The sequence below is a fragment of the Balaenoptera ricei genome, chromosome 2 (genome assembly GCF_028023285.1).
Source record: "Balaenoptera ricei isolate mBalRic1 chromosome 2, mBalRic1.hap2, whole genome shotgun sequence".
NCBI lineage: Eukaryota > Metazoa > Chordata > Mammalia > Artiodactyla > Balaenopteridae > Balaenoptera > Balaenoptera ricei.
This window is the reverse complement of record NC_082640.1, coordinates 83,241,881-83,254,470: the sequence shown is the minus strand read 5'-3', so window position 1 is coordinate 83,254,470 and position 12,590 is coordinate 83,241,881. Positions and strand designations below refer to the sequence as shown.

General features: G+C 40.0%; 1 protein-coding gene across 5 annotated transcripts in view; it reads right to left on the bottom strand.

Annotated features, from left to right (window-relative positions):
* The window catches only part of MYO5A (myosin VA), a 195,605-nt gene that overhangs the window by 57,349 nt on the left and 125,666 nt on the right, over positions 1 to 12,590 (bottom strand). For all 5 annotated transcript variants that reach the window (XR_009500830.1, XM_059913278.1, XM_059913279.1 and 2 more), the window contains exons 16-22: positions 12,092 to 12,189; positions 9,666 to 9,752; positions 9,469 to 9,577; positions 7,012 to 7,223; positions 5,942 to 6,098; positions 1,323 to 1,562; positions 70 to 318 (exon numbers count right to left, since the gene is read on the bottom strand). Coding sequence is in view for 4 of the 5 variants with exons in the window: in XM_059913278.1 (XP_059769261.1) it covers positions 70 to 318; positions 1,323 to 1,562; positions 5,942 to 6,098; positions 7,012 to 7,223; positions 9,469 to 9,577; positions 9,666 to 9,752; positions 12,092 to 12,189 (1,152 nt within the window). In the remaining variant the exon portion in view is untranslated. The remainder of the gene's footprint in view (positions 1 to 69; positions 319 to 1,322; positions 1,563 to 5,941; positions 6,099 to 7,011; positions 7,224 to 9,468; positions 9,578 to 9,665; positions 9,753 to 12,091; positions 12,190 to 12,590) is intronic.

The window sequence follows — 12,590 nt, the reverse complement described above, 5'->3', positions numbered from 1 at the left end:
GCCAGGTCAAGATGACAGCACAACTCCTTTGTGGAAGGAGTAGATGGGGATATGAACATTAGCTCCTACCTGCTCAGTTTCTTGTTTGTATCTATCAGCACATTCTTCAATGGATTTTTTCTCACACTGAGTTTGTTCCAGGTCTTTCCGGAGCTTGGCAATTTCTTCCTGCAGACTGAGGACACGTCCAGTCGCAATCTTAGCTTCTTCCTCGCTTAGGTGAAGACGTTCTAAGTCACTTCGTAGTTTCTCGGTCTCAGAGTTGTATATTCCTTCCAGATTGGTCAGTTTCTCCATGAGGCATTTGTAGTCTTTGTTCTTTAAACACACACATAAGTGACAAAAAGTAAGTATACACACCACAAATGTATTTAGTGAGAAAACCATGCCTATTCATCATATTCATGCTATAGCATCATAGTGCTGATATAGTATCTAACCAAAATACTAATGACAATATTTAAAATAACACAATCAGCACCCTCTTAGTGATACAAAGAGAGAATAGGCACAATTATTTCTGTTTTACATGATGAGCAACATAGATGTGATTTTCTCATAGTCACAAGGTGAGTTCCCACAGTAAATTCTCTTTCTTGATTCTTAATCCAGGAATAGGAAAATCTATACTTGCTTTTGAAAACAAATCAGTGTGCTACTGAAAGCCATGTGCCGGCTAGTGATGCATAAGAATGATAAAATGGCCTCAAAATCACAAGTTTCTTACAAATCCCTTTGTTTACCATCTGGAAACTCCTCTTCCCACTCTGAAAACCTTTCTGATGAATCCTATTTCATTCTGTTTTCTGTTTTTCTTTGTCATCCTTAGTATTTATGTATTACTAACTACCTTTATATCATTTGCATGTGCTAAAATATTACTTGCTAACTATCTCTGAGAAATCAAACTTTTATCTCTGCAAACAGACTGCAGATTCCTTAGAAGCATGGACATTTTCCTGCTTCTTTTGCCATCTCAATGCTAAACAACTCATCTGCAAAAGGAACAATACACTATACACAAATGAAGGATAATGATGAAAGAGCTTTGTAAAATATAAAGTACAATATGACTCTCGGTCCTAACTGTTTGGAGTGCTAGTAAACCTGTCTGTGTTCTCGAAAATAATTTCCTGCCTTGGTCCTTGCAATTATAATCTTACCTATGAGCTTGTCACTATTTCCACATTCATTAATGCCATTATTATTTTACTTTTTTTGCTAAGACTGAAAGGTAAAGTCAAGAGGAGACAATGCTGAAGATGACCCCAGTGGATATTGTTAGGCATGCTGCACTTGCAGGACTCCTGTTTAAAACACACCTGTTCATCAACTTTGCGCTGCAGCTGCATGATCTTGTTCTCCATGCCAATGTGGAGCTTTTTATAGCGCTCCACGGAACGGGCCTCGATCTTGAGCTTCTTCAGCTCGCGCTTGGCCATCATCCGCCGGAAGCAGCACTGAAGGTAGATGATGGCGTGCATACTCCTCTTGTAGTAGGTGCGAGCCAGCCAGCCCCGGACCCACTTCTGAATGATGACTGCTTTGTGCTCACGGAGTATCTGCAGAAGAGGGTAAGTGCAAGTAACGTCAGACCCTGGACTAGACTCAGTGTTCAACTCTATCAACCTATGGATGTCAGGCTGAGAACCCACACATTACCTAAAGGGAAAGACATAAAAGTTGAAGCAACAATGTATTATGTGGATTGTATTTATCACAAATATATGGAAGCACAAAATTATTTTAAAAGGTGATTGAATTTGGAAAGCTTCCAGGGACTCAGGAAATGGGGAAAAAAAGAGAGAGAGAGAGAGCACAAGAAAGAGAGATCTTAAACCTCAACAGTATCCCATTGGATACATATTTGAATTCTGATAGAACAAGCTTGCTATGTCAAAGTAACATATTAATAGCACTGCTGTTTCCAGATACAGAGCCCAGATCTGCTATAGATATAGAAGGGATTTTTTACATTTAAAAGGCAATTTGAGGGCTTCCCTGGTGGCGCAGTGGATAAGAATCTGCCTGCCAATGCGGGGGACACAGGTTTGATCCCTGGTCTGGGAAGATCCCACATGCTGCAGAGCAACTAAGCCTGCGAGCCACAACTACTGAAGCACGCGTGCCTAGAGCCCGTGCTCTGCAACAAGAGAAGCCACCGCAAGGAGAAGCCCGCGCACCACAACGAAGAGTAGCCCCCACTCGCCACAACTAGAGAAAGCCCACGCGCAGCAACAAAGACCCAACGCAGCCAAAAATAAATAAATAAAATTAACATTAAAATAAATTTTTAAAAAACTCAACTCATTTTATAAAAAAAAGAGGAAATTTGAGAGACATATAAAAATATGTATTATAGCCACATGTCATATGTATGATTACATGTATATGTATGATGATAAACAGAGTATACAGATAGAAGCTGTCTAAATAAAAGGCACCAGATACTAAATAGAAAACTAGTCTACAAAGAAAGAAAAAATGCATTAGGTTTCTTATTGCTATATGATTTCTATAAGCAACAGGTGATCCTTTAGAAAATAAACAGAACTTGGTACCCTGTGAACTATGTGCTAGTAAAATAAGAGATTTACCCACTACCCTTACTGCTGATACCATGTCACTGTGCATTAGGTCTCTGCTTGAGGACATGGGGTATTGCCAGAAAGCAGGCTGTAGAAGACGACACTTGGGGTACTGCAAAGTTTATTACTGATTTATTGATTTTTTCCCCAGCAACAAAAAAATGACACTCTTGTTTGCCATATTGGAGGAATACCATTCTAGTGAGGATTTCCCATTGCAATTATAAATGCAGCACAAATCCATTTATGGGATTCAAAGGCAGTAGGGAGAGAACTTTAAAAGGAAAGCTAAAAAGAAGATAAAGTGAAGTAAACAAATCTTAATTTTATATTGTATTTTGTTAAAAAAAAAAAAAGATATTCCCCTAAACTTATAAACAACTTATAACAATAAGATTGCCTTGGATTTCCCTGGTGGCACAGTGGTTAAGAATCCGCCTGCCAATGAGGGGGACACGGGTTTGATTTCTGGTCTGGGAAGATCTCACATGCCGCGGAGCATCTAAGCCTGTGTGCCACAACTACTGAGCCTGTGCTCTAGAGCCCTCAGGCCACAACTACTGAGCCCACGTGCCACAACTACTGAAGCCTGTGTGCCCTAGAGCCCACGTGTTGCAAGTACTGAGCCCGCGTGCCACGACTACTGAAGCCCACTTGCCTAGAGCCCGTGCACCACAACGAAGAGTAGCTCCCGCTCGCCGCAACTAGAAAAAGCCCTCAGGCAGCAACGAAAACCCAATGCAGCCAAAAAAATAATAATAATAAAAAAAATTTTTTTTAAATAAGATTGACTTATGAGACGAATTTCTTGTCACTAATGACCATCAAGCAGAGATTGTGTAAACAATTTCCAGGAATGACGGGGAAGAAGTTCTTAAATTTTAAGAACGGTTGAACTAGCAAAACTTTGATGTCCTTTCAAGTCTAAGATATTATAAAATAAGTCTTGTGTGATATAAATGTTTAAATGTATGCACTTGATTAAGTACTTATTAGTGATTATTATAAGTGGATACAATGTATCTTTTTTTTTTTACAATGTATCTTTTATGAAACTTTTTAAATGTAAAAGATCTCTGAAACCATCTATCAGATAGGTAGCAGTTTAGTAAGATCATTAAAAGAACAGTTCCTATTTTTAGGTTATGTAGCTGAGAAAAACAATGAAAAACATATGCCATCCTAGAGGATACAATTAAGAAATAAGTGGTTGTGTTTAAAGCCATCAAATACAAAATAAACATAGGTGTTTAGGAGACCTTCATAGTATCTTCAGCCAACTCAAGGCTGTCCCTTTGGGATGTTTTCCTAATGCTAAGGCAGCCTTCAGTTCCCACTAAGTGCAGTCACCGTGCATCATGCCGCAGTGAGGCAGGGCATCCTGAGCTCTCACTCAACACAATCCCAAGGGAGCCCCCTGTCTTATCTGGATGACTAGTGACAAACTGGATAAGACTCAGTGATGGCAAATTGAAGGCGTTCAGACTTTAAAACTCAAGCAGCACATAGTGGCAAAGGTATTAATGCCAATAATATTCCTGTTCCATTTCCTTCTCCCCATGTAACTTCAGTTACTGGTCCATTTCTCTAATTTCAGTCAAATGGAAACAGTATATAATTAGAGCTTCCATTCTCAATCTCATTTCCATCGGTGAGTCAGAGACATTAAATAACACTTGCTCTCACTTTAAGACCCCCAAAGCTTGAGGGAAGCTTGGACTGGAGTCACAGCTAGAAAGATCACTAAGGGGGTACCACTGGCCTACACATGAGCCTGCCTCTAACCTGCCTCCCCTACTATGTCCAGTCACACTGGGAGCTAAGCTAGCTAGAGACTGCTACTGCTAAACCAATGGCCTCACACTCCAGTTCAGATGTTCCTGAGGAGAGTAGTGAGGAAAACAGGAGGGTAACTGGTTTGGTATATCTAAAAGGTCAAGTTTAATAAGGCTTTTCCCTCCCTTGAAAGCTCATGCTTGAAGAGAAAGAACATCTGACTATAAAGCAGGCGTGGGCAGAAAGACCTGGAGTAGCTGTCTTCAAATTTTCTTCAAAACACAGCTATTAAATATGCTCATTCAAGCCTCATTAGCTTTCCATTTTTCTTTGTTATATAAAATTAATTCAAAATAAGAAAGTAAAATAAATACATGAATAGGGCCTAGGGCACGCCCACATAATCAATGCCTGTGATTAGAGAAATGTCCTCCACATCACTCTACTGACACTCCTTCTAACAGTGATGCCCAGAGAGCTCCAAGATCCAGACTGTATTTTTGGCTTAGTAGGACTATATTCTAAAGAACAGACTCCAAACCTTGCCAAAATGAAAGAGGAAAAACTTTCATCGACTAGATCATATATTGTTAGAGGTGATGACTAAGACTAATCTGGTGATCCACAATCTATAGCCATGATGATTATGGCTAGACATAAAGATTTTTTGTCAAAAATTTCTAGAGCATCATACTCCAGTCAATACAACTTTGACCACATTGATGTTCTGATTTCATTTTTACCATGGTAAATTGTTCCAAGGTTGTTTCATTCTTAATCTGTTCATCTGCCATATATTGAGTCGGCCAAAAAGTTCATTCGGGTTTTCCTGTAAGACGTTACAGAAAAACCCGAACGAACTTTTTGGCCTAGCCCATATTTTTACCTATTCAAAGCTCACCATAGTCAGCTGAATAAAGGCCCCCAATCCTAAGAATCTGTAAATATTACCTTATTTGGGAAAAGGGCCTTTGCAGATATGATTAAGATAAGGATCTTGAGATGGAGAGATTATCCTGGATTATCTGGGTGGGCCCTAAATCCTTCACTAGTGTTCTCATAAGAGACAGACAAAAGAAGTGAAGTTAGACACAGAGAGAAGATGATGTGAAGATGGAATCAGAGATTGGAGTGATATGGCCACAATTATTAGGAATACTGGTGGCCACCAGCACTAGAAGAGGCAGGGAATGGGTTCTCCCCCATAGCTTCTGGAGGGAGGGCAGCCCTGCTGACACCTTAATTTCACAGTTCTTGCCTCCAGAACTGTGAGAAAATAAACTTCTGTTGTTTTAAGCTACCAAGTTGGTGGTAATTTATGGCAGCAGCCACAGGAAACTAATATACTCACTTTTTTTTCAAATTACATAGACAGGGGAAGAAAAAAGTAAATTTTCTTTTTCAACATCATGTTAATAAATATATGTGGCTTATTTAATATTTAAAAATGTATTTCAATTGTTGGTTGTCTCCATATGACCCCTACATCCATAGGAGCCCCTGTGGCACTTTGTACAGACATGGAATTTGATTAACGTTAATGGAATGAATAAACAAAGTTGAAAACAAGGCCTCACCTTGCGATACCTATTTCTGGCCAAGTAGCCTCGCAAGTAAGACTGAAGGACGATCGTGGCAGTCCGCCTGATCTTGTACCTCCGGCGGATTACATACATGCGCCAGTACTTCTGAATGATGGTTGCTGCCTTGGTTCTGCGCAGGAACTTAGCATAACTGGCCAGAGAAAGAGTGGTGTGTAGTCAGTAATCAGAAAAACCCAGGAATACATTTTGTAGAGGCTGAAAGCACCAATATCTTTGGCATAATAAGTAGTACCTCCATTGTATTATTCTAATAACACACACGTTAAATCAACATTTATATTTCTTATATTTGTATAGTTATTTAATGATCCTCCAAATATCTGTCCATCCATCATCTCATTTGAGCCTTACCTAACCCTGAAAAGTGGGATGTCCCATATTACTCGATTTTACAATACAGAAACTGAAGGTCATAAAGGTCTATTCCCTCTAGGACTGTGCTCATTACCCCAGGCTATGTCCCCTTTACATAGCAGACCAGCTTACACAGTAATCCTGTACTTACTTATCACCAGCTTTCTTAGCTCTATCCATTGCTAATGCACAATGTTTTTCCTTAATCTATCCATTTGGGCACAAGTTCTTTACCATTAATTCATGTCTTTTGATATCTCTAAATTAAAATTATCCTAATATGGAATCACACGTACGTGTAATTCTCTTCTACACCTTCTCAGCTAACTGCTCCCCAAAACTCCTCAACAGAGTCATTATTAACTAGTTATATTCATGACTGTTCTAATTTACAGATGATTTCTTCAAGCCCATATAAGTGTATAAAAAATAAATACTGAGGACATGAGTAGGCAGTAATTTGTAATTTTTTTTTTGAGGTTCAATCTGAATCATTCATAAAGGTGAATGAAATTTTATTCTATTTAACTGTCTTAGGAGTTAATTCCTTGGACCTAAGAAGAGGTAAGGTGCTGCCTTCTCAGGTAAGGTGACCACTCAAAACTGTCCTAGTTTGGACAAACAATCAGATGAGCTCGCCAATCTTCGCTGCCGGTGAGCCAGAGTGGACATGCCGCCAGGAGACCTACCATCGGGCCTGGTGGCCTCGCGCGTATCTCTGCACAGTGATGGCGGCCTTGCGCATGCGCAGGTACTTCTTCCGCAGCAGCCACCCTCGGATCGTCTTCTGGATCCGGATGCAGGCAGCCCTCAACTTGTCTGCCCTCAGTTTTTCCAGATAGGCCACTTGACCGGCACGGAAAAAGATCTTTGTCTTCCCAAACTGGTATTTGTCCTTGTCCTATTTTTGGAAGAAATTGTATACTCAGAAGTAGAAATGATGACTATATAAATGAATTTTAAAGAGAAAAAATATGTCTAAAAGCAGAATCAGTAAAGGGATGAAACTATTAGCTAAAACTTGGGCTACATCACAGTTAACTAATGGAGCCAGCTTTTTGATCCTATGCAAGCTGAGCCAATAGAAGGGACTTTAAGGAAAACTGCAGTTTAAGAGTTATTTTCCAGAATTATTCTACCTGGAATTATTATCTGAGGCCCAAAAACTTGGTTGTGGGTTATAGGCAGCTACTATTTGCTTGTTTGTATTTTAAATATCTCAAGGAAATGGAGGTGCTGACACTCCCTCTGACTGACCCAGGCTGTAAGGATTACATCGGGCTGTGTGTTCCATGAGAAAGCTGAAGGGACAAAAACACCAGTATGAAGAGAAAGGCAGGAAGTAATGCACACAAAATAAAAACTAAAAGATTAAAAAATCTTGCATATTCATGTTAAGTTTCTCAACAGTTATCTCTTGGTTTTATCAACAGTAAATCTTCCTACAAATTTCAAAACTCCTTTTACAAAAATATAATCATTTATAATGCTCATTGACTTCTGATTATAAACAAAGTTGAGCACTAAACACAGATATATATGCATGCTATTTTTGGTCTATTATATTCTGATCTAACTTATCTAGAAGCATGCAAGTTATTAACCATCTTGTATCAAAATAAGAGTAGAATTTATTTATAATAATCAATACTGTGATCTGAAACTCTAAGTGAAAACAGAGAAAGTCACTTTTCACTGTAAGCAAATATTTCCTATCTTGTACATGAAAACAGAAAATCAGAAATCTCCACATATATCTAAAACTGTTTCAGTTTAAATCAATAAAGTTTGCAAAGGAGGCTAGCTGGAAGAGCTAGAAAGTGGTTCCCTCTCCCTGTCTCCTTCTCCCTGCCCCATCTCATCTCAGCTTTCCCTCCCTCGCCCCCAAGCCTGCACTCCTTTACCTTGTGGCCCCAAGCCCAGCGGGGAGCAGTCTGGCGGGGGGAGGCTGTCCCTACTTTCTGCTCTCCATTCCCTAGAAGGGACTTAGGCCAGATTCAAAAGGTATCAGATTCTTTTACACATTACCAGGAAAGTGGCCTAAGTTCTTTCAAGAAAAATAAAGTTATTATCACCAAAGAAGAGATATTACATCTAGTTAAAAGCTAATAATTATGACTAATTACTTCAAAGTGAGGTAATCCATCCAACCTAGTGTCAAATAAGTGAAAATATTCTTTAAACAGCATCTCATGAGTCTTAAATTCTCTACAACCTACGTCAGTGGTTATCAAAATGTAGTCCTCAAACCAGCGTCGGCATCACCTGGGAACTTGTTAGAAATGCACATTATTGGACACATCCCAGACCTACCAAATCAGATGTTCTAGGGGTGGGGCCCAGCACTCTGTAGTTTAACAAGCCCTGAAAGTGACTCTGATGCATTCTGAAGTCTGCGAATGCTTTAGCTTGGTATGCAAGTCTCTTCAAACACCAACCCACATTTCCTAACCAATTCCCTACTGTCCCATGCACCATTTTTTTTACTGCAAAAGCAAAAACAAAAATCCTACTATAACTGCTTTTTGAGAAAACTATGCTTTTCTGCTCCTTGCTCCCTATTAGATAGTCTCCTTCCACTTTTATACAATCTTACCCACTCTTCAGGGCCTGACTCAAAATACATGTCTTCCATGAAATAGTTCCTCCTTCCCATAGCAGATGTGGCTTTGTCTTCCGTTGATTTCTTGTCTCACTCACTCAGCATTTGACAGACACTAAGGTATATTATACTTATCTTTAAAATGCATTAACTTCCAAGACACACTATGTCACCTGAGGACAAGACTTATTTTTTCTTAATCACACAGCATCTGGCCTGGTGTCTGTCATAAGTAATTTTCAATAAAAATTTAGTACTTGGTAAATTTTTATTGAAAATGATCAAACTCTAAAAAGAATGTGTCTCAAGACTGGGTCCAGGCCTCACCATCCTGTTTCTTGATACTGGACCATCATCTTTACTAGTCCTTCCATCGTAAAGACAGGGAGCCTTGACCTCCAAGACAGTGTGCCTCTCCACCCTTCCACCCCTGAATAACCTGGATTAGTGGTATATGGATCCTCCTAGGACATTCACAGGTTACAATCACAAGGCCTCTGGCAAACATCTGTTCCGATAAAGGTAAGTGAAAAATCTTTCTTACCAGTATCAGTTTCTCTAAAACATTCTTGCATGTTTGTTTTCTCTCACTTAGCACATCTTTTTGCTTCATTAGGACACGGTAGCGGCTGAAAAATTCTTGGTAAGTCCACCTATAAAAAGAAACTCATGTCAGCTTATTTAAAGAAGCAGGAACCTCCCCTTTTAGGATCCCTTATATTTGAAAAATGTCAAGCCCACCGAGAGGGGAAACCTGCTGCGCTGATTCGGATGGTTTCCAGGACACCGCACGCTCTCAGCTGCTGTACCGCCCTCTTCTCATCAAACCTATGTGTAAAAATGGAAATCATTAATACACAAAGAAGCGTGGCTTTAGCCACAAACTACTTTCCTCAGTCCAGAGACTGAATTCTTTTGTAAAGAGCCAAATGGATTAATTAGAAAAAAAAATTCAAAAGTTGGAACAGTGATCAAAATGGAAAACTCCATGTAAGAGAGGGGAAAAGACCATTAGCAGTAAAAATACATACCACAAACTTATAAGAAATGCCATTAAATATATTTAAAAAGTCCAAACTCCTCTGCACTGTGCCATGCTCATTACATGCCTTGGCCTGACTAGCTGTTCTCATAACTCTTTAGTTCACCATACAGAGCTCCCCTGGAATAAAGACTGGCCAGCCCTGGAGATTTCTCTAACAAGAAGAACAAATTAAATATGCCCCATTCAGGTATTTTAAAAAAATTATTGGTGTTCTAAAAGCTATTCAACTCAGTGTATACATACTAAGCATCAATAGTGTCCATGTCAGTGAAAAATATTTTATATTATATCTTATGTGTATTTCACTCTAGATAAACGGCACCTTAATGTTAAATTGACACTAAAAGAAGAAGTAGCAAGGCCTGCTTCTTACGGGATGACGATTCCTCTTACTCCCCAATTAAGCCCTGAGTGACCTATCCGAGGCTTCTGCTGTGCTATCTTCTCAAGTGTTTTGTTGGTGATGGGAGATGGGGTTGGCTGACAGAAGGTGATGGCCCCTAGGGCTGTCCAGGAAAGTCGCCCAGGGCGTGGCAGCTTCTTCCAGCGTCTCACTTCCTCCAGAAAGGTCTTCTTGGCAACGAGAAGAATACAACAGTCTTTCAGAAGTGCCCTGCAGTCTAAGGCCAACTCTCCAAGGTCAAGACTGGCATGGGTGTAGGTAAAGGAGCACACACACACTGCGGAGTGGGAGTTATTACAGCCTTTGGTAAGTGTGCCTAATCTCTGACCCACAAATTCCACTTCTAGAAATACATTATTCTAAGGAGATAATCAGGCAAATATACAAAAATGTTTGGCAAAGGATGTTTATCATAGCCATAGGAATAACCCAAATGGCCATCAATAGGGAATAATTTAAAAGAATGGTGGTGGTATGTGTATATAATGGGATATGACGTAGCCATTAAAATGATGATGTGGGGCTTCCCTGGTGGCGCAGTGGTTGAGAATCTGCCTGCCAATGCAGGGGACACGGGTTCGAGCCCTGGTCTGGGAAGATCCCACATGCTGCGGAGCAACTAAGCCCGTGAGCCACAATTACTGAGCCTGCGTGTCTGGAGCCTGTGCTCCGCAACAAGAGAGGCCACGACAGTGAGAGGCCCGCGCACCGCGATGAAGAGTGGCCCCCGCTTGCCGCAACTGGAGAAAGCCCTCGCACAGAAACGAAGACCCAACACAGCCATAAATAAATAAATAAATAAATAAATAAATAATTAAAATGATGATGTGGATTTGTATTTACTAACATGGAAAACACCCATAAGTTGAAAGCAGATACAAAACAACAATTACAGCATGATCCCTTCCATTTTATTAATCTCTCTCTCCTTCTCTTTTTTTTTTCTCTCTCTCTCTCTCACACACACACACACACACATAGCAGGGAAGGAATGATCAAGAAGGATCTATGCCAGTTAATACTTATTATCTCTCTGGGTATAATGAAATGCTCTTTCATTTATTTTTACACTACTTTATATTTCCTGAAAATTGTTTTAAAATGTGCATGCATTACTTTCAAAATTAGAGAAATATTTTCATTTTGGAAAAAACTTCCTCTCACGAATGGTATTTGACATAAGACAAGATGTTTGGTAAAAGTACACATTCTCTGATAGTTTCAACAGTTGAAAAGTAGCAGGGATGATTGTGAGCCTTTGACAAAGCAACCTTATCTCACCCAGCTCGTTTTAACTAAAGCCCAAATTAACCAAAAAGATCTTGAAATGAAGTAAGTTGCAAATAGAAAATAGTACTAGAAATGTGTGGTTGATCTCAACTTTTAAAATCGTCAGAAGGCCAACTACTAATTTGTTCTCACATTTTTTTTTTTTTTTTGGCCACGTCGTGAGGTTTTGTGGGATCTTAGTTCCTTGATCCGACCAAGGATGGAACCAGGGTCCCCGGCAGTGGAAGCGTGGAGTCCTAACCACTGGACCACCAGGGAATTCCGTGTTTTCACATTCTTAAAAGGGAACAAAAACTAAAAAAGTTCTATGAACTAGTTGTTTCCCTCTACAAGACATGAAGATTTACCTAAGTATTTTTTCCCTGCTGCTGGTTTGGCAATCCTTATGAGATATGGATACTTTATATTCAGCAGTTGAGAAATACTTACGTGAATGGGAACTTGAAGTCGTTAGGCTTAATACAGCGCACGTAGTGAGGGGTAGTGGCATTCAGGGTCTCCATAAGCAGGTGAAGGGAGTTTCGGAACTGCATGAAAAAGAGCAGAAAGGGGCATCAAGGTTTTGTCAAAGTCAAAGATGACATAAAACAACTGAAAATTTTCTTCGAATGACACTAGTGGAGATGACTTTGCCACCTGTGAACCTGACCAGCCCTCAACAGTGGAGCTGCTAGGGCTTTTGGTTCAAATTTGCTTAAACCCTACCATTTACATGCTCACTCTGCTAAACAGATATTCTCGCTCCTCCCACCACCACCACTGCACACCCCCCCCCCTTTAAAATAGACTTTATTTTCTTAGAGCAGTTTTAGGTTCACAGCAAAATCAAACAGAAGGTACAGAGATGTCCCCCACACCCCCTACCCTGGCACAGGCATGGCCTCCTCCATCATCCACATTCCCCACCACAGTGGTACATGTGTTACAG